Raw genomic sequence first — 21,550 nt, 5'->3', positions numbered from 1 at the left:
GGAAATAATTAAATGGGAACATCTAAAGGTTAGTCACTTATCCAACAGTAAGTGTCCCAGAGTAAGTGGGATTCAGTTATAAGACAAAGGTGGCCGGTCGTGGTGGCTCACGCCTGTAATCCCAGCACTTTGGAAGGCTTAGGTGGGCGAATCACTGGAGGTCGAGAGTTGGAGAACAACCTGACCAACACGGAGAAACCCTGTCTCTACTAAAAATACAAAATTAGCTGGGCATGGTGGTGTATGCCTGTAATCCCAGCTACTTGGGAGGCTGAGGCAGGAGAATTACTTGAACCGGGAGGTGGAGGTTGTCGTGAGCTGAGATCATGCCATTGCATGCCAGTCTGGGCAACAAAAGTAAAACTCTGTCTCAAAAAAAAAAAAAAAAGACACAGGTGAGGGGATATCTGGATAACAGACCCATGAAGTGGTGCAGATGGCTCCCCAGGCTTGTGCTCTTAATTGTTGGACTGCAGATGCTGATGTAGATTTGAAGAGTCTATTGGACATCCCAGGGCAGCAGCAAAAGTGGGTTTAGAGAAAGGTAGAGAATGCTAGGTCTCACCATATTGTTCCCCCAACACCACTACAGGACATCGGGACTGGGCATTTCCTCCCAACATGGCTGCCACTGCCTCTCCGCAGCGACTCACCACGGAGGATGCCGGTTCGGAGAACAGCAGCTTCTATGACTATGACTACCTGGACGAGGTGGCCTTCATGCTCTGCAGGAAGGATGCGGTGGTGTCCTTTAGCAAAATCTTCCTGCCAGTCTTCTATAGCCTGATTTTTGTGTTGGGCCTGAGCGGGAACCTCCTTCTTCTCATGCTTTTGCTCCGGTATGTGCCTCGCAGGCGGATGGCTGAGGTCTATCTGCTGAATCTGGCCATCTCCAATCTCCTGTTTGTGGTGACACTGCCCTTCTGGGGCATCTCTGTGGCCTGGCATTGGTTCTTTGGGAGTTTCTTGTGCAAAATGGTGAGCACTCTTTATACTATTAACTTGTACAGTGGCATCTTTTTCATTGGCTGCATGAGCCTGGACAAGTACCTGGAGATCGTCCATGCTCAGCCCTACCCCAGGCTGAGGACCCGGGCCAAGAGCCTGCTTCTTGTTACCATAATATGGGCTGTGTCCCTGGCCACCTCTATCCCTGAAATGGTCTTTGTACAGACACATGAATACCCCAAGGGTGTGTGGAACTGCCATGCAGATTTCAGTGGGCATGGGACCATTTGGAAGCTCTCCCTCCGCCTCCAGCAGAACCTCCTAGGGTTTCTCCTTCCACTCCTTGCCATGATCTTCTTCTACTCCCGTATTGGTTGTGTCTTGGTCACGCTGAGGCCGCCAGGCCGGGGCAGGGCTCTAAAAATAGCTGTAGCCCTGGTGGTGGCCTTCTTCGTGCTATGGTTCCCATACAATGTCACCTTATTTCTGCATACGCTATTGGACCTGCAAGTATTCGGGGACTGCAAGGTCAGCCAGCACCTAGACTATGCACTCCAGGTGACAGAGAGCATCGCCTTCCTTCACTGCTGCTTTTCCCCCATCCTGTACGCCTTCTCCAGTCGCCGCTTCCGCCGGTACCTGAAGACACTCCTGGCTGCTGTGCTTGGACGGCATCTGGCACCTGGCACTGCCCAGGCCTCATTGCCCAGCTGTACTGAGAGCAGCAGTCTTTCTGCCCAAGAAGAAATGACTGGCATGAATGACCTTGGGGAGAGGCAGACCGAGAACTTCCCTAACGAGGAGGATGTGGGGAATAAAGCAGCCTGAGTGTCCAAACCGCGGTCTGGTGGGAGCAGATGGGAACCAGCTAATTTGGACATCCACTGAGAGTGCTCTCTCCAGGGGCCTCAGTGACCATGTTGCTAAACCCAGTGGTCAATTCTCAGTTCTCAACTACCAGCAGCATTTGCTTACCCCTGCCTTCTTCCTCCATGACACCACACTTTATTTTCTGAATTGCTGTAATATTCCCTCCCTCCCTCCCTCCCTTCCTTTCTCTCTTCCTCCCTTTCTCCCTTCCTCCCTCCCTTTCTCTCTCCCTCCTTTCTGACAGGGTCTCACTCTATTGCTCTGTCACCCAGGCTGGAGTGCAGTGGTGAGATCTCAGCTCACTGCAGCCTCTGCCTCCCAGGTTCAAGTGAGTCTCATGCCTTAGCCTCCCGAGTAGCTGGGACTATAGGCACCTGCCACCACTGTGCCCAGCTAATTTTTGTATTTTTATTAGAAACAGAGTTTCACCATGTTGGCCAGGCTGGAGAATTGCTGCAATAGCTTTCCAACTGGCCACTGTGCTTCCTATTTCTTCCTCTCCTCCCGTCTCATCTGCACCCAGCAGCTAGAGTGATCCTGACACTCTCGACCTTCACTACTACCTCCTTCAGAGCAACAGCCTGTTGAAACACCAGATTACAACAAATTTAGTTTAAAGGTCTCAAATAGTGTTATTGGCAGTCTTAGAATCAGACAATAGGTTCATTGAATCAGGAACAGATTCAGTCCGTAAAATAGGAGTTTTCCAATGAGCTGGGTAGAAGAGGTTAGTTTCATAGATAGGAAAGGGCTCTGGAAGGCATAAATAAATAAATGAAGAACAAAAAGAAGATTGATTTTTTTTTTTTTGAGGCAGGTTATCACTCTGTCACCCTGACTGAAGTGCCATCCTGAAATCATGGCTCACTGCAGCTTCAATCTCCTGAGCTCACGTGAGCCTCCCATTTCAGCCCTGCAAGTAGCTAGGACTACAGGAGTACACTTGGCTAGTTTTTGTATTTTTTGTAGAGACAGGGTCTCAGTATGTTACCCAGGTTGGGCTGGAACCCCTGGGCTCAAGTGATCCACCTGCCTCAGCCTCCAAAAGTGCTGGGATTACAGGCGTGAACCACCTCACAGGGCCAGATTGGTCATTTCTTTCTTTTTTTATTTTGAGACAGAGTTTCGCTCTTGTTACCCAGGCTGGAGTGCAATAGTGCAATCTTGGATCAATGCAACCTCCACCTCCTGGGTTCAAGCAATTCTCCTGCCTCAGCCTACTGAGTAGCTAGGACTACAGGCATGCGCCACCATGCCCAGCTAATTTTTGTATTTTTAGTAGAGACGGGGTTTCACCATGTTGACCAGGATCATCTTGATCTCTTGACGTTGTGATCCACCCACCTTGGCCTCTCAAAGTGCTGGGCTTATAGGCGTGAACCACCATGCCCAGCCAGATTAGTCATTTCTAAGTTACTTTCTGTATAAGGCCAGAACAGGGTGGTTGACATCAGGTTTCTTCAGGTTACTTTTTTGTAATGATTCAAACACAGGGAACTTTAATGAGCATGGTTATTGTCTGCATTATCACGCCAACTGAAACTGGCCTGTTGAGGAATTTGGCTGCTAACTCTCTCTCCTGGAGTCTCAAAGGTCGGATAACAACTTAGTTTAGGTTTGAGGACATGGAACTTTACTATGGCAGACTCCATTTTGGTTTAGTCTAGTCTACTGGGACCTAGTGCAGGAGCTTAGTCCAAAACAATGGCCTCTCGGAGTTTTTACTTAACAAGCTCAAATCCCTACGGTAATCCTTTAAAGCCTCTGGGAACGGCAAAGAGGGTAGGTAGGCAGCCCCTGCTACTCTTTGCCCTTATGTCCTGTTGGCAGGAGGTCTTGACATGTGTGTGACGGAGTATATGTTGTTTGCTGAGAGGTGATGGCAAGGAACACCGAGCCATCCCCAGGCAGAAAACTGCTAGAATAGTAAGCAGTATGTACCGTCATGCACTAGTTAAATCAGCTCCCAAAACACAGGATATTTGACCTTGTCCCCATTGCTGACTCACAAAGAGTGCTTTCTAGCTTATTTCTATTTTAGCAGTGAACAGGCACTATCTGCATGTTTAGTCTATCCTTATTCTACGAAGAAACACTGAGCATCTGCTTATTAAAAATAATCACTTGTTCACAAAGAATAAATATGTGGGTCAGTGTCTGCTCTGGGCTGTCAGCTGGGAAATGCTGTCAGTCCCCTGATGGTCCCACTCTGATCCCACTTTTGCACTCTATCTTTGTTTCTGCTTCTCGATTCCTTCAGTGCCGCATGGGTTGGGGTCTCTTCCACCGAGCTGGTCTCGGCAAGGGGTGCGCAAGCGTGGAACTCAAACTGAGGACAAAGGGTTGCCTGAGTGACAGGAAAAAGGAGAAATAAATTTAAGCTGAAGGACACCTGAGAACTCTTGAAAAAATCTTCCAGGGTAAGTTGGGGGAGCTCGGAAGGTCAGGGACGCAATGGGACAAGCTTCAAGCAAACACGAAGGCTATCTTAGCTTGCTTCATTATTTGCTTAAAAGAGGAGGAATTGAAGTTAGTACTAGCCACGTAACACAGCTTTTTAAGGCAGTTGAAAAATATTGCCCTTGGTTTCCTGAGCAGGGAACTCTAGACATAGAAGAATGGGGAAAAGTGGGTACTACTTTTAAAAAGGCATATAAAGAAGGAGCTGAGGATATTCCAATCCCAGTATGGTCAGTTTGGGCAATGGTGCATTCAGCATTAGAGCCATTTCAAACTGATTATGAGAAGGAAGATTCAGGGGACAAAGGAGAATATAACTGGGATGAGGAAATTAAAGATAACCCAATTAAGAAAAAAGAAAGAATAAATGAGGAAAAAGAAGGAGTTTGTCCGTCAGTCCCTCCTCAGCATTTCACCGAGGAGTGGCCAGATTCACCTGACATTAGAAGAATCGGAGGCTGTTTTGAAAGTGAAACTTGCTGCTCCAGTGGCTGTATACACACCCTCCACAGCAGTAACTGGGTCTGTTCAGGCTGGAATTCAGCAGGCTTGTAGTAAAGACAGAGATTTAGAGGCTTGGCAGTTTCCTGTTGTGACATAACCCCCAAATCAACAAGAACAGTTTCAAGTAATACTTGAGCTTTTTCCATTGTAAACTTTTTAAAAAATTTAAACAAGCCATTGTTTAAATTCTCATTTAATTTAGGTATAGCCAAACAGTTGAGCCTTTTCCATTTAAACTTTTAAAAGAATTTAAACAAGCCATTGTTTAAATTCTCTTTTAATTTAGCTATATCCAAAGATAAGTAGGATCTCCATTTGTTACGGGACTGTTAAAAAATGTGGCCACCTCTCAAATTAATTCCTGCTGACTGGGACACTTGAACTCCAGCTTGCCTATCTCTTTCTTAACTCCTACAATTTAAGATCTGGTGGGCTGATGAGGCTAATGTTCAAGCTAATATGAATGCCAACGCTCAGTCTCCAATTATATTACCACGGAACAGCTCACAGGAATTGGTGCATGGGCTCCTTTACATGCATAAGTTATAGCAGGTTTAAAAATAAACAAAGGAGGTATGCCTTTCCTTTAAGTTTGTATTAATTGTGGAAGGAGAGGCCATACAAAGAAAGAATGTAGAAAAAAAAATCAAGCACGGCTGATCCTAGTGCAGCGGTGTTTACAACTAATTGATCACAACCAGTTACAGATGTCTTTGCTCCTTCTCCACTCCACTGCTTCACTTAACTACAGAAGTAAAAGGAAATTTCACTTATTGGGCATATATTCCCTTCCCTCCTCTGTTGCGACCTATGACATGGTTAGACCCCCCCACCCCCTCGGTGGATGTATACAGTACTGATAGCTTGTGGATGCTGGAGCTGATAGATAATCATGGCCTGTCTTATCCTCAAGAAGAAGGTACTTTGATGAATATTTCTCTTGGTTTTGAACATCTACCCTATGCCTAAGAGCAGCTAAAGGATGTTTAAAATAAAAAATTCAGGCACGGCCAGCCATAGTACCTGAAAAAAAAAAAAATCACACTTGAGCTCAGTTGTATATGACTTCTGGCCTTGGTGTTTCTTATGATAATTTGGGAAATAAAACAACAATGTTTTGCCCACCCAAACCTGAATGCAGACAAATGAAGAATGGTCCCCTAAGTCAAAAATATTAATTTGGGAAGATTGTGTCGCAGCAGAGGTTGAGGTGCTGCGCAATGATTCCCATGGAATTATTATTGATTGGTCCTCTAAGGGGATATCTAGCATTAATTGCATAAGTCAGCCCTCTTGTTGTGACATGGAGTCAGTTAGGTGGTACGTAAAAAATAACAGTCCTGAGTCAATGCACACTGAGACTAACATCTCTATTGTTTGGAGAATTGGGGGCATAACAAAACCTAAGCCAAGAATGGTTTGGCCGACAATGGGAACTGAACAGAAAGAACTTTGGAAAATACGTATGGCCCTAAAACCAATAAAAGTCTGGAAAGGAAACTATACTAGATCCTGTTCCAGTAATTATTATTCATTCAAAATTGTAAAAAATAAAACTCTTTGGATACAGAGTTGTGTTAAACCCCCTTATCTTTCGGTGGTGGGAAAGTTACAGATTGATTTTATTAACTCCAAAGTAACATGCCAAAATTGTAAGCTTTTTTCTAGTGTTAATGCTTCTATGTTTAATTCTCACAACTCTATACTATTAGTCAGAGCTCGAGAGGGAATCTGGCTACCTGTAAACCTGTCTCATCCCTGGGAAGCATCTCCCTCAGTGCATATTCTTACTGAAATTTTACCAAAGGTTCTAAAACACACTCGAAGATTTATTGCAACTTTAATTTTAGTTATTACGGATGATTAATAATTTTAATTTTAGTTATTATTGCAAGTTTAATTTTAGTTATTATGGCTGATTAATATTAAATTTAGTTATTATGACTGATTGCAGTCACGGCCACAGCAGCTGTGGCCAGAGAAACCTTGCACTCCTCCAGACAAACCGCTAAGTTTGTCAACAATTGGCAAAAAAAACGCCACTTTACTGTGGAATTCTTAAACAAAAATAGATCGGAATATAGCTAACCAGATTAGTGATCTTAGGCAAGCAGTCCTCTGGCTAGGGGATAGAGTAGTTAGTTTAGAATATACAATTCATTTACAGTGTGATTGGAATACTTCTGATTATTGTATTACTCCTCATCCTTAGAATGAAACTGAGCATAATTGGGAAAAAATAAAGTGTCACCTGGAAGGGCATGCTGGAAACTTATCTTTGGATATAGCGGAATTAAAAGAGCAAGTTTTTCAGGCTTCTCAAGCACACTTAACTTTAATTTTGGGAACGGAAGTGCTTGAGGGAGCTGCTGATGGATGAGCAGCCCTAAATCCAGTGACCTGAGGAAAAACACTTGGAGGATCCCTGATGGCTTTTGTGATTGTGTTATTAATTTGTCTTATTTCTCTTTGTGCAGTCTACAGGTACGGATTCTGAATCCTCCAAGAAATAGTTCACCAAAATAAAGCTGTGCTTGCTTCTCTAGCCTTGCAAAAAAAAAAAAAAAAAAAAGAAAAAAGAAAAAAAAAGAAAAAAAGGTATACATGTTGGGAGGAGGTCTTGACATGTGTGATGGAGTATATGTTGTTTGCTGAGAGGTGATGGCAAGGAACACCGAGCCATCCCCAGGCAGAAAACTGCTAGAATAGTAAGCAGTATGTACCGTCATGCACTAGTTAAGTCAGCTCCCAAAACACAGGATATTTGACCTTGTCCCCATTGCTGACTCACAAAGAGTGCTTTCTAGCTTATTTCTATTTTAGCAGTGAACAGGCACTATCTGCATGTTTAGTCTATCCTTATTCTACGAAGAAACACTGAGCATCTGCTTATTAAAAATAATCACTTGTTCACAAAGAATAAATATGTGGGTCAGTGTCTGCTCTGGGCTGTCAGCTGGGAAATGCTGTCAGCCCCCTGACGGTCCCACTCTGGTCCCACTTTTGCATTCTATCTTTGTTTCTGTTTCTTAATTCCTTCAACACTGCCTGGGTTGGGGTCCCTTTGACCGAGCTGATCTTGGCAATGCCCACCAGCCTCCAGTGCTCCAGACACAACTGTTCTCAAACACGCCCGGCACACTTCCCTGGGGATTCCTCTTCCTGGACTGCTCTCCTCTCAGCTGTCTGCTTGGCTCACCCTCTCACCTCCTCAGGTCTTGGCTTAAATCTCACCTTTCAATTACCTGTCCAACCTATTAAACACAAATGTACCCATCTCTGATGTTCCTGATCTTCCTGATACTCTATTTTAAATTTTTTCAGAAGCGTTTATTTCTTTCAGACATTCTATATGTTTCTCCCATTTGTGATGTTCAGTGGCTACTGTCCCCACCCACATTGTTCCAGGTGAATTCCACAAGGTGGGGATGTTGGTTAGGCTCATTGCCATACCCAAGCCCCTAACACAGGGCCTGGTGTGTAGGTTTTCAGAAAGTTATCTGTTAAATGCATGGGTGGAGGAGGGAGCATTTTCCTTTCGGCACAGCTGGGGACAAAGAACCTAAGGCCCTCTACTCAGCAGGCTTTCACATTCTCTGTAGTTCAGTTGGGAAATACTATTAAAAGGACCATTCTTGTAGCCTTGATGGCGGCCCCAGCACGTGGCAATCGGGAGGTCCTAGAAGTGCTCTGCCCAGGGAATGTCCCAGGACTATTTGCAGTCTGCAGAAGGAGGCAGTGAACACGCTTGGCCTGGGGCCCATCTCAGGAGCCTTCAGATCTCCCTGGGACCTGTACTATAAAGTCCACGGTCTTTGTCTGACGTCAAGGCTAGGGCTTTTGCAATCAGGATTCCACACATCTTCCAGCCTCATCGTCCTCCATTCCCTTTTCATTTCCTGAACATTCCCACTTCTATGCCTTTGCTGTTGTGGGCTCCCTCATGTAATTAGGATAATTTCCAGCCGGTTATTCCCTCATCCTTGTCTTATAACTGAATCCCACTTTCTCTGGGACACCATTGCTTGGTCACTCTGCCCTGTGCTTTGGGTGGAGGTTGGGTGGAGCACGGGACATGGGCCACTTACTGCCTTCACATTTCCCCGGTCCCGTGATTTTCTTCGGGGCGGGCACATGACCCATGCAGAGCCTGTGAAGTGCGACGTGACTAGAACATGTGAGAAGAGAGGCATGAAACGGAAGCTGAGAGGGTTTGAGATCTGGAGCTACTCCTTCATCCACCCAGACTTTGGAAGATGAAGGAGGTAATGAGCAGATCCCGAGGGCCTGTCTGAGCCTCAGCATCAAAGCACCTCTGAAGCTCGTCCCAATCTTGGACTCAACAGTTACATGAACCAGTAAATTCCTTTCAGTGTGGAGTCATGTCGTTTTGTGACTTGCAGCCTAAAGATTCCTGACTAATACACTGTGCCCAAGTGCTTTTCTCTTCAGGTCTCTAACGCTTGGCATCCTCCCCGTCCCCTGACACATCCACTGAGGAGCTTTTCCCGGGGAGCTCCGGGTCCAAATAGCATCTCTCTTTCCCAAGCTTCTAAAGTACTCATTGCTCTTCCCACCTCATAGAACCACCTGGTGCAACCTGCCCACGTATCTCCACGTCTGTCCGGCACAACTGAACATGGAAGCTTTCAGGTGGATGGAATGGAGGGGAGGCGAACAGATGGCTGGGTGAATGTAAGCTCCATGAGAGCAGGGACTTTGCCGTGCATAAACTCTGCATCCGCTGTGCTTCAACCTGTGCTCAGAGTGTAGTAGATTTTTCTGGAATGAATGGGAAAGTATTTTTTTTAATGAATGGCTGATAGAGGACTGAGCAGGCAGTGTTCTGCTGCTGTTTTTTCTCCCCCTGAGCTTTTGATGGCCTAGTCACAGCACACGTGTCACCTGCCGTCTGACAGTTTTTTGATGGTGCACAAGTTGCCCTTGTGCCTTCCCCATGCCCCATCGCTCTCAGCTCTGCCTTTAGTTCTCTCTCCTCCAGGCCGCCAGTTCCCCACCATCAGGAAGGACTCCGAGTTTCCTAGTCCCCTGGGAAATGAAGCTCTAGATCTGAAGGTGGATATTTGTTTGAAGACACGGAGGATAAAATTCTATTTTAGAGCTCTGGAAATCTTGCCCCACGAGGAACTTCTGTTGGTGTGCCAGCCTGGCTGGTGAGATACAGCCTGAGCTGCGCCAACTGGGTCTAGGTGCTCAGAAGCCCTGAGTTTGTGCCCTTGATGCACAGATAGGATGTCAGGCAAGGGACACCCAGCAGGGCTTGTCACACCAGCATTGGTGGATTTGTGTGTGTCCATGTGTCTGTCTGTCTGGGAAATATGTGTGCATGTGTCTATGTTGCTCTGTGGGCTGTGTGTAGTGTATATGTGTGGTTGTGTATGTGGAGATGATGCAACTGTATCACTGTGTCTGAATGGGTCTGGCTATGTGCCTGCAAGTTTTCTATTTGTTCTTTTTTTTTTTTTTTTGAGATGACAGAGTCTTGCCGGAGTGCAGTGACGTGATCTCAGCTCACTGCAACCTCTGCCTCCCAGGTTCAAGCTATTCCTTCGCCTCAGCCTCCTGAGTAGATGGGATTACAGGCGTGAGCTAATTTTTGTATTTTTAGTAGAGACAGGATTTCTCCCTATTGGCCAGGTTGGTCTTGAACTTCTGAGCTCAAGTGATCTGCCCGCCTCGGCCTCCCAAAGTGCTGGAATTACAGGCATAAGCCACTCTGCCTGGTCCTGTTTGTTTTTTCCTGCCTTTCTCTGTATATGTGTGAGTGGGTACTTGCTGCAGAAGGCAGGCATGTAACAAGTAGTGCTCTGAAGCCTGTGTTCAACGGAGAGGGCGAGGGCTAGCTGCAGGCACCTCTTGTTCTCCGTCGCTGTTTTAGGTGCCATATAGGTGAGAGCAGCTCAGCAGCTCTCACTGCCCAGGTCAGGATAAAGCCCTCTCCACCCCAGCTTGACTTCCCAGCCTGGGCCTGGGTCCCACCTGTTGCTCTGTCTTCCCAGAGGCCTGACAAGCTCTGGCTCCCTGCCTCCACTGCTCAAACCTTTCCCAGGGGTCTCAGGAAAGCAACCAGAATTCCTCTGACCCTCAGGCTCTGAGGAAAGGTAGACTCTTCCCTAGGGCTGACCTAGGAAGAAGTGTAGAAATGGCTTTGCCTACGGGCAGGGCTGCTGCCCACGCTCAACGCCATGAGATGTGATGTTTTGACTGCAGTTATTTTCTATGAGAAAAGCATCTTTTTTCTTTCCCAGGTGCCTGAAATCCATGGGAAGGCCATCCCTAATTTTGCTTTGTTAAAACACAGATAACACATTTCGTGGGCTTTCCTCTGAGGTCCTGATGAGGAAAAGGATGAGAGGAAGAGAATATTTGGCATAGAAGTGAGGAATTGGGACAGAACGATGGGGTGAGGGCGGGTGGTAACTAGAGGCGCCCTTGGAGGTTGCTGTCCTTCTCTCGCCTCAAGTCCTCTGCCAGGGTTGCCTTAAGCTGTGTTCATGCAGGGGGCAGAGAGCCACAGGGGCCATGGGGCCCTCCCCTGCCAGCACTCTGGGATTGGAGTGTGTGCAGGGAGCCCAATGTCCAATTCCCTGTGGCTCTAGACATGGGGCATTGGGCTCCCTGCTCACGCTCCAATCCTGGGGTGCTCTTGCTTCCTGGGAGGCCTGTTGTTATGCAGGATATCCGTGATTGTGGGATGGTACAGTTGCATTCACCTCACACCTCACCCACTGACGCTTCTCTCGGTCCCAAGCATCCCCTCTGGGGCTCTCAGGCAGGCCACAGGGTCCATTAAGTTCCTATCTGCACACGGTCACTCCCAGCTGAGACCTTCTGGTCCTGACTCAGGGAACTCAGCCCCTCAGTCCCACCCCAGCCAATCCACAGGCCACGCTCCTGGTCCATATTCCCTTGGGTGTGGGAAAAAGGAGGGAACACAGCGCCAAGGTCTAGGGAGGGCCAAGGAGGTGTGTGAAGTCTCTCTTCCTGCTTCCCCACAACCTCAGCCCCTCTGTATGGGCACAGGGCCTGGTTGGGCAGAGATGCCATTGGTATATTTCCCATGGACAGTCTTACACCTTCCAGCGCCCTTCTCCTTCCGTGCCCCCTACTCAACTCTTCTCCTGTGCTCCTGGTCCTCGTAGAATAGGCTGGAATTTCTCAGCTTCTCCTAACCAGGCAGAGCTCTATCAGGCAAACATCAGCATTTAGGGGCAGCTGGCTCCAGAGAAAGGCAGGCTCTAGCCCAGGGTCACACAGCTAGTTGGGGGCAGATACCCACCCCAGCTCAGGCCCCTGCCTACTCTCCTGGCAGAGTGGAACAGGCAGCCTCAGGAGAAATATGAGGCTTCCAGAGATGTCAGATAGAAGTAGTGGAGAGAAGCTCCACTGGCTGCTGGCTGGGTGGGGGGGTCCATGCAGCCTGGGCCCACCTCCTCTGAGACCCTCTATCCAGCTCCCACAGTCATTCTTCCTCCCGTCCCAGCCCCCCGCCAGGCCCTGCCCTCAGCCAGCTGCAGCTATGGCAGCCACCCCGTCACCCTCTTGCAGCACTGGTAAGCATGCTGGGAAGGGGGATTATCTTCATTTCATAGGCTGGAGGGCTGACGCCAGGAAATGATTTGAGGACAAGGAGCAAATTTGCCGAGACTGGAAGTCAAGTTTCTAACATTTAATCTCCCCTTAGGGAATTGGAGGTCAGAAATGAATAAAATACCATGTCCCAGTAGGCTCCAGTCTGGGGACGTGGGCAGCAGGAGGAAACCAAGACACAGAAAGCAACGACACATAATAGATATGCTGTGATGCAAATGGTGCTGCGGGAGCTCCAGGGTTCAGAGGCCATTTCTGGCCAGAGGATGGGATGAGTGAAATCCAGGAAGGGTTTCAGGAAGGAGTAGCTGGTACTGGGATGGGCAGGAAAAGCAATGCCTCTACTTTAGGGATGGTTTCATTGGAGAAAGTTGATAAAGTTGAATTGCACCAGATTGAGAAGTTTGGAGGTCAACCGTGACAAAATTTAAACATCAGGTATGTGAAGGCAAGTGGGACCAACTAACGAAATTTTAATGTCAAGCATGTGAAGTCAGAGGGGAACCAGAAGAGTAAAAGAGTAACAATCAGGAGTGCTTTTTGCGAAAGGTCTCTGGCAGCAGTGTAGAAGAGAAATGCAAAGGTTGCAGGTATAAGAATGACAGTAGGAGAAGGGAAGAGGGGACACATTTCAGAGGCATCACATGGGGTTGTGCTGACAGCATGGGGGCCTGCTTGTATGAGGGTGAAAGAGGAGGAGGGAGTGAGGGCGTCTCTGGTATCTGCTTTGGGAGATGGGGTGAATGGTAGGGTTCTGAGCAGAGAGAGCAGGGAAATCAGGAGGAGGAGTGGTTCAGGGAAGAGTCGGGGGCTCAGATGCCAAGTTCTGCATTGGCCAAGCTGAGTCAGAGGTGCTAGGAGACTCCCATGGGGGTCTGGAGGTCTAGGGGCAGGAGAAAGCTTTGAGTTCAGCAATGATCATGGAAACCAAGGGAGGGTTCAGATCACCCTGACATGGGGGAGACATGGGCACTAAGGAGGGACCTTGAATAATTCCTACATTAAAGGCATCCTGGCTGGGTGCAATGGCTCATGCTTGTAATCTCAGAGCTTTGGGAGGCTGACGACGGTGGATCACCTTGGGTCAGGAGGTCGAGGCCAGCCTGGTCAACATGGTGAAACCTCATCTCGACTAAAAATACAGAAACTATCCGGGTGTGGTAGTGCACACCTGTAGTCCCAGCTACTCAGGAGGCTGAGGCAGGAGAATTACCTGAACCCAGGAGGAAGAGGTTGCAGTGAGCCAAGATCACACCACTGCACTGCAGGCTGAGCAACAGAGCAAGACTCTGTCTCAAAAAAAACCAAACCAAACCAAACCAAACCAAAACAAAAGGCATCATTTCTCTAGACCTGTGCTATCCAATGGGGCACACATGGCCCTTGAGCACTTGGAATGTGGCTAGTCTGGGCTGAGAAGAGCTGTAAGAGGACAGTACATACTAGACGTTGAAGACAGAGTGGAAACGGAATGTAAAAACTATTTTGTTACAATCTTCAATAGCGATCATGTTGAAATGCTAATATTTTGCATATATTGGATTAAGCAAAGTATATTATAAAAACAAATTTTTTCATTTTACTTTTAAAAAGTGTGTTTGCTAGGAAACTAAATTAGCCGGGTGAGGTGGCACGTACCTGTCATCCCAGTTACTCGGGAGGCTGAGGCAGGAGAATCGCTTGAACCCAGGAGGTGGAGGTTGCAGGGAGCAACACCACTGCACTCCAGTCTGAGGCACAGGGCGAGACTCTGTCTCAAAACAAACAGACACCCCAAAGAACCCACTATACATGTAGCTTGTGTCATATTTCTATTGGATAGCACTGTTCTAGAACCTGAATTCCATAAGATGTGGAATAAGCGTTGCTGAAAAAAATAAAGCAAGGTGGGAGGGTGGAGGCTGATGTTTGCAAGATGCCATGTTACTCATGTCTGGGAGGAACCAGTTTCCGTCCTAAGGACTTCTCAAGGCAGGCATCACCTCCCAAACCAAGCTGCCCACAGATACTCCCCCTTCCACTGGACTTCCTGTGAGAGGACGGTTCAGCAGAACCCACTCTGAGAGATGGGATTTTAAAGAGGGACTGATAAGCCTGTCAGATGACTAGGTGGGGAGAGAGCGAGGACAGGGAGAACAGAGGTAGGGGTGACACAGAACTAGAGGGAGGGGTGGTCAGTGGGGGCTTGGGGCTGCAGAGGGTGAGAAGAGGTGAGAGACCCAATAGAAGCCCTCTGGCCAGTTTTGCGGCTGGCTTGGCCGAGCTCACGCTGTGGGATGCAGGCGGTGGCGGAAGCGCACATCATGGCTGGGCTGCATCATGCCAAAACCCCAGCGCCTCGGGTCCACCTGGGGCACTGGTGCATCAGGGTCCACCAACTCTAAGTCAAAGTGTGTGACCATAAGCAGGATAAAGAGCTTCACCTCACTGAGTGCGAAGAACCTCCCAGGGCAGATGGAAACGCCCGAACCCCAGGGCATGGTGTAGTGGTGGGTCTTCTTGCCTGCCTTGAAGAAGTCCACCTTCCGGCTGCCATCAGGGTTGAGGAAGCGATCGTACTTGAAGACAGTGGGCTCAGGGTGGATGTCAGGGTCCAAGTGCACGGAGAGGTAGGGAAAGAGGGCCAGGGTATCTCCATGGCGGATCAGATATTCCTGCCCACTGGCCATCTTCAGGGTATAGTCTTCATGAACCATCCTGAGGAGGGTGGGTGCAGCCCTCAGCCGGAGCGTCTCCTCCACCACACTGTCCAGGACTGGGGTGTGTTGCAGGGCACTGAGTTTGAAGGCAAAGGGCTGCTTGGTCTCCAGCCTGGCCTCACCCAGGACCCGGATGGCTTCCTCCCTCACAGCCTGAATGGCTTCTTGGTGTTTCAGGAGGAACAAGAGGGTCCAGAAAGAGGCAGGCCCTGTGTTTCCCTGGGAGGCCCAGAGCATCATGAAGTTGAACTTGTCCTGCATAGCTGAGGGGACTCCCTGCTCCCTCAGAAACTGAAGCATGTTGCACAGCCAGTTGCTGATGCCATCCTTCTCCTGGCTGTGTTTCACAGAGAGCATCTTGTGAAAGAGACGCTGGAGTCGGCCCACTTCTAGCCACTCCCGAGGCCACAGCAGGGAGTAGACAAACCTGGGGAAAAGAAGGTCAAACTTTCGGAACTCCTTGAATAACCTTCCTGCCTGTAGCAGGTCCTGCTCCTTGTCCTTCGTGTAGCCGAACAAGCTCAGGTAGCCAGCTGTGAACAAGATGTAATAGCAGAAGTCAAAGAGGCTGTCCTCATGCCAGCAACTGGCATCCAGACTCCGGCCTTTGGACTTCAGCATTACAAAGGACAGGCTGTCCAGCATGACCTCATTAAGATCCTTCAAGCCATCCCCCATCAGATGCTTGGTACTGGCTGAGTGTATCATCTCGTTGTCCCCTTGCACTGAACGGTATCCAAATACCTTCAGCACCAGTTTTTTTGCATATTCAACAAAGTCTAGTTTTCTCCGTGCATCCTTGAGGATGGGGCCAAAAGAGAGGGGGTCCATGACGAAGGTGAAGTACTGGCCCCCTAGCTGCACTGTGAACACATCTCCATGCTTGGTCCTCATGCGCTTCAGAAATTCAAACATATTCTTCCGGAAAGCCATGGCATGGCCAAGCCAGGGCACGGTGCCCTTGTCCAGAGGGGGTTCCCAGGGCCTGCGTTGTCGAAGTATCCCTGGCAGGCACAGGTATACTACAATGACCACCAGCAGAGCTCCCAGCACCGGACCCCAGAGCACCATGGCTATGCTGCTGCAGATTAAGCTGTTGACACACACGGTTCCCTAGGTGTCAAAGAGCTTTGGGAGGCCTTGGAAAGTCCAGGATGTAAAGGTCTGAGGACCCGGACCTTGCCCTGTGGCTGCAAGTTGTGGTAAATAACCCTAGCGAGACAGTATTTGGAAGCAGCAAAATGTTTCCTGTACATAACAATTGGCTGACTCTGGTCACATGGGGGAGGAGGACTTAACTAGGAGAGAGCTCAGAGAAAAGCCTCCAGCTACCACAGCTGCTCACTAGCTTCCTGCTTTGCTCTGACCTTTTCAGACTCAGCTCTGGCACCTTCTCTCTAAGCCTGCCTTGAGCCCACTCCCACCCCCGTGATTGACTAGGTATACCCTCATTTACTCATGCATTTATTTATTTGCCAGTTCATGCAGTAGAAATACATCTAGCACTTATACAAAATTTCACATCCACTCCTCATCCTTAATAGACTCAACAAACGCCATTCCTAGTTGGCCCCCTTGGTCAAGTTAATTCACTTCAATGTGCCTCCATTCCCTCATCTGTGAAGCCTGTGAAGTGGGTATTAATTATAGTGCCTCACAGGTGCTGTTGTGAGGCAAAATGAAATAAAACCTGAAAAGTATTTAGAATTGTGCCTGGCTCATGTTAGTGCTCCCTATATGTCAGTTGGTATCCTGAACCTTCTCTTTTACCTCTGCCTGCTTCCCTGGGCCCCACAGCAGTCCCATGCTTATCTCCTCATCCTTTTCCAAGTCTGTCTTCCTCTCTGGTCTCAAAGATGCTTGCCAAGGGGGCATGACCTTGTTGAAGTCATGTCTGCTTCTACCTCCATGTGTACAGTACACAGTCAAAGGCAAGTGAAGAATGAATATATGCCCTTCCACAAGAGCTCTGATTCCTAACCCAAAGAAAGGAGGCATCAGTGCTGAAGCTTTAGATGCTGAGAAGGCTGAGCTGGTGGAGAGGGTGTTGACTCCATCTGGGGGTATATTGTAATGGGAAATCAGAGATCTGGAGAATCCGATGGGGTTGCAGGAGGATTTTGGCAGGCTTTCTAAACAAAGGAAGCTCACCTGGGCAGTCTACCTAGCCTGCACATGCAAAGGTTAGACAAAGAACTCTAGGCTCCTGGAGGGGGAGGTGGATGGAGGTATAGCACAGGGAAGTTCTTGCCTTTGAAACCACACCCCTCGTGGACCTGGGACAAAGAAAATGGGGCATTTTTTATGCATCTAGGATGAAGCAGCAGGTACAGACACCAGAACAAAGAAGGGTTAATTAGCTTGTGACATGTCTTGTCATGTACTTTACATTCGAAAAGTAACATTTTGATAACCGCACTGAGGGACTGGGTTAACTTCTCTTCCCAAGTCCACAAGGGGAGTGGTTTCAAAGGCAAGAACTTCACGGTGTCAAACCTCCAACCACCTCCCCCTCCAGGAGCCTAGAGTTCTTTGTCTAACTTTTGCAAGCGCAGGCTAGGTAGACTGCCCAGGTGTGCTATCTTTGTTTAGAAAGCTTGCCAAAATCCTTGGAAAGAGGGGCTCTGTTGCAAGTCAGACAGCCAATCCAGCATCAGAGTCAAAGATCAATAACTTCAGAGGAAGTTTGGAAAAGCTCCTCTCACTGGACGAGAACTTGAATGGGGCAGGAGTAACTCCGGGGTTAAAATCCCCCCTACTCCCTTACCTATACGGATTTCCCTCTCTAGGATCCCCTCCAACGGCAGCGTGGGAGCCCTTTCTCTGTATATATATTTCTCTTCCTCTCTCTCTGCCTAATAAATCGCTTTTCTGCAAAGCTCTTTGGGTATGATATTTATTTGAACAATATCACTATGCCGCCAGGGTCTCCTACCCATTCTTGGGTGAGTGAGAGCCCAAGGACCTGGAAAAAACACATCTGATCAGGGAACAGTGAGCACCTTTTGGGATGCCCCTGCAGCCTGTTCCCACGCCCCTGTTACAACATTCTGCAGTTTCTATCTGCTCTGTGACTTTGCAGCTGGTCAGCAAGAAAAACAGGAATATCTAGATGCCTGGGAATTTTGCCGAGAATGTGGGGTGCATAGATATAGGTTAAATGATTTGCAGGAAGGCAGTTTAATATTCTACCTTAAACAGAGCTGGGGAGATATTACAACACACAACAGTAAAATCTACTTTATTATATAGCAACTACAAATTAGGAGGTTTTGTTTGACTATTATTGCTATTATTTAATTTTCTTCTTTGGTATTAGTGTGAATGAATTCATCTCATGGGTCCCATAGAGCTTCCTAGATGAGGATGCTTAGCAGCGGCTTAGCCCTCAGTCTCTGAACCTCTCACGTGGAGACATCTCACCTGCCCAACTGCTTTGCCTATACACTTCTCTGACAAGAAGACAGAATCCTGGAATTGTAAAATGTCAGAGACAATAGGGACCTCACTCAATCACTTCATTTCACAATGAGGATCTAGATGCAGAATGCAGTGGGGACCCTCTCTGACAGCTGTCCTGGCTTGGGACCCTGAGATAAGATCAGGGTCATTGACTAAGGGCTTTCTGAGACCTGTAAGGCCAGGTTCCTGCCAGCAGCTCAAGAAGGAGAAAGCGGTACCATTGATGCCAAGGTGTTAGGCAAGCAGCCTGGCCCACTGTTGCAATAGGCGAGGTTCAAACCCAATTCAATCAGTTCTAATAATCTCCAAATTACTCTTTAACTTCCTAACGACCTGAAAACAGTGACTTAGGCTCTTCAGACAAAATGGTATGGAACCTGCATATCCTCTCTGGGGTGAGCTTCCTTACCTTTGAGCTTCCCCTTGGCAGGGAGTTGGAACTGTCCACACTCTGCTTCCCAGAATCACTCTTTAATTGCTCAGGGAAACCACAGTACTTGGTATCCTCAACTCTCCTCATCCTTAGAATTCAGTCAGAAGCTGTCTGTGGGCCAAATCCAATGAACTGAAACTTGTCCCCTAGTTGTTAATGGATGAATCCTTATTTCATATTCATTCTTACCTCATTCATTAACCCATGCTCATCCATTCATTCCCTCCTTCCTTGAAGAAGCCCCATCTATCCATTCACTAGATATTTATTGGGCACTAACTAGCAGAAATATTGCTAAGATCTGGGATTACAATCATGAATGAGATAGACACAGTCCCTACCCTCTTGCAGTTTATGGTCTCCAAGGTAGTTATACACATATTTCTCATTTTACTGTGCTTTGCTTTATTGCACCTCACAGATACTGTGTTTTTGACAAATTGAGGGTTTGTGGCAACCCTGCATCGAGCAAGTCTGTTGGTGCCATTTTTCCAGCAGTATGTGCTCACTTTCTGTTTCTGTGTCACATTTCGTAATTCTCACAATATTTCAAAATTTTTCATTATTATCATTATAGCTGTTACGGTGATCTGTCAGTATTGTAATTGTTTTGGGGCACCATGAACTGGGCCTGTATACGATGCAAACTTAATTGGTAAATGTTGTGTGTTTTCTGACTGTTCTGTGTTTTCTGACCAGCTGGTCTCCCCTCGTCTATTGCTCCTTGGGCTTTCCTATTTCCTGAGACACCGCAATGTTGAAATTGGGCCAATTAATAACCCTACAATGGCATCTAAGAGTTCAAGTGAAAGGAAGAGCTGTACTTTAAATCACTTTAAATTTCACTTTAAGTCACAAGCTAGAAATGACTAAGCTTAGTGAGGAAGGCCAAGATAGGCTGAAATCTGCTTCTTGCACTATACAGTTATCCGAGTTGCAAATGTAAAAGAAAAGTTCTTGAAGGAAAGTAGAGGTGTTGCTCCAGTGAAAACATAAACACAAGAAAAACAGCTTTATTGCTGATGTGAAGAAAGCTTTAGTGGCCTACATAGATCAAACCAGCTACAACATTCCCCTAGCCAAAGCCTAATTCAGAGCAAGGTCTTAACTCTCCTCACTTCTATGAAGGCTGGAAGTGATGAGGAAGCAGCTGGAGAAAAGCCTGAAGGTAGCAGAGGTTGGTTCATGAGGTTTAAGGAAAGAAGCCATCCCTGCAACATAGAAGTGCAAGATGGAGCAGCAAGTGTTGATGAAGAAGCTGCAGAAATAATCCAAAAGCCATAGCTAAGATAATTGATGGAGGTGGCTACAGTAAACAACAGATTTTTAATGTAGCTCAAACAGCCTTATATTTGAAGAAGAGATCATCTAAGGACTTCTCTAGAGCAAAGTCAATGCCTGGCTTCAAAGCCTCAAAGGGTAGGATGACTCTCTTGTTAGGGGCTAATGTAGCTGGTAACTTTCAGTTGGAGCCAATGCTCATGATCATTCTGAAAATCCTAGGGCCCTTCAGAATTATGCTAAATCTACTCTGTCTCTACTCTACAAATAACAAGACAAAGTGTGGTGGCTCATGCCTGTAATCCCAGCAGTTTGGAAGGCTAAAGCAGGTGGATAGCTTGAGCCCATGGGTTGGAGCCCAGCCTGGGTAATGTGGTGAAACCCTGCCTCTAGGAAAATTACAAAAATTAGCTGGATATGGCAGTGCATGCCTGTGGTCCCAGCTACTTGGGAGGCTGGTATGGGAGGATCATCTGAGCCTGGGAGGTTGAGGCTGCAGTGAGCCAAGATCATGTCACTGCACTCCAGCCTGGGCGACATAATGAGACCCTCTTTCAAAGTACCTGGTCACCCAAGACCTCTGATGAAGATGTTCAAGGAGATAAATGTTGTTTTCATGCTGCTAGCACAACATCCATTCTGCAACCCATGGATCAAGGAGTAATTTCAACTTTTCAGTCTTACTATTTCAGAAATACATTCCATAAAGCTATAGCTGTGATAGACGGTGATTCCTCTAATGGATCTAGGCAAAGTCAGTTGAAAACCTTACGGAAAGGATTCACCATTTTAGAGCAACTAAGAACATTTGTGATTCCTGAGAGGGAGTTAATATATCAACATGAACAAGAGTTTGAAAGAGGTTGATTCCAACTCTCATGGATGACGTTGAGGGGTTCAAACCTTCAGTGGAGGAAGTCACTGCAGATGGGTGGAAACAGAGAATTAGAAGTAGAAGTAGAGGCGGAAGATGTTACTGAATTGCTGCAGGGTGGTCCCAAGGTACCGAGAATCTACCCACCCTGGGGCCAATGAGCCTGGGGGTTTGGAGAAGGGGGAAGAGTCTCCACAGGGTGCAGAGTCGGCGAGCTCTGTGCAGGTTAGGATTTTGACACATTCGCTGGCACTGAATCCCTCTGATGCCAGCCGGCCCAGCCACGCCTGTGTCCAGGGCCAGCCCACGGGGGCCACGCAGGGCTGCCGGATGGACAGGCAGGGAATACGGGCACTTCCTCGGGCGGAGACTGGCTTGTCCCTGCGAAGTCGGCCCAAGCGACTGCCC

General features: G+C 47.6%; 2 protein-coding genes across 4 annotated transcripts in view; one reads left to right on the top strand and one right to left on the bottom strand.

Moving 5' to 3' along the window:
* The window catches only part of ACKR2 (atypical chemokine receptor 2), a 35,345-nt gene extending 27,100 nt beyond the window's left edge, over positions 1 to 8,245 (top strand). For all 3 annotated transcript variants that reach the window (XM_010336963.3, XM_074404037.1, XM_010336962.3), the window contains one exon: positions 593 to 8,245. In XM_010336963.3, the coding sequence (XP_010335265.1) occupies positions 622 to 1,776 (1,155 nt within the window). In that variant the 5' untranslated portion in view covers positions 593 to 621 and the 3' untranslated portion in view covers positions 1,777 to 8,245. The remainder of the gene's footprint in view (positions 1 to 592) is intronic.
* A 4,212-nt stretch (positions 8,246 to 12,457) lies between these two features.
* On the bottom strand, positions 12,458 to 16,328 carry CYP8B1 (cytochrome P450 family 8 subfamily B member 1). The gene has a single exon (XM_003926207.4). It carries the CDS (start codon positions 16,161 to 16,163, stop codon positions 14,658 to 14,660), a length of 1,506 nt encoding a protein of 501 aa, XP_003926256.1. The 5' UTR covers positions 16,164 to 16,328; the 3' UTR covers positions 12,458 to 14,657.
* Between the last annotated feature and the right edge of the window lie 5,222 nt (positions 16,329 to 21,550).

Source organism: Saimiri boliviensis, chromosome 8, assembly GCF_048565385.1.
Source record: "Saimiri boliviensis isolate mSaiBol1 chromosome 8, mSaiBol1.pri, whole genome shotgun sequence".
NCBI lineage: Eukaryota > Metazoa > Chordata > Mammalia > Primates > Cebidae > Saimiri > Saimiri boliviensis.
Note: the sequence above shows the minus strand (reverse complement) of the source record. Positions and strands in the feature narration are given on the sequence as shown.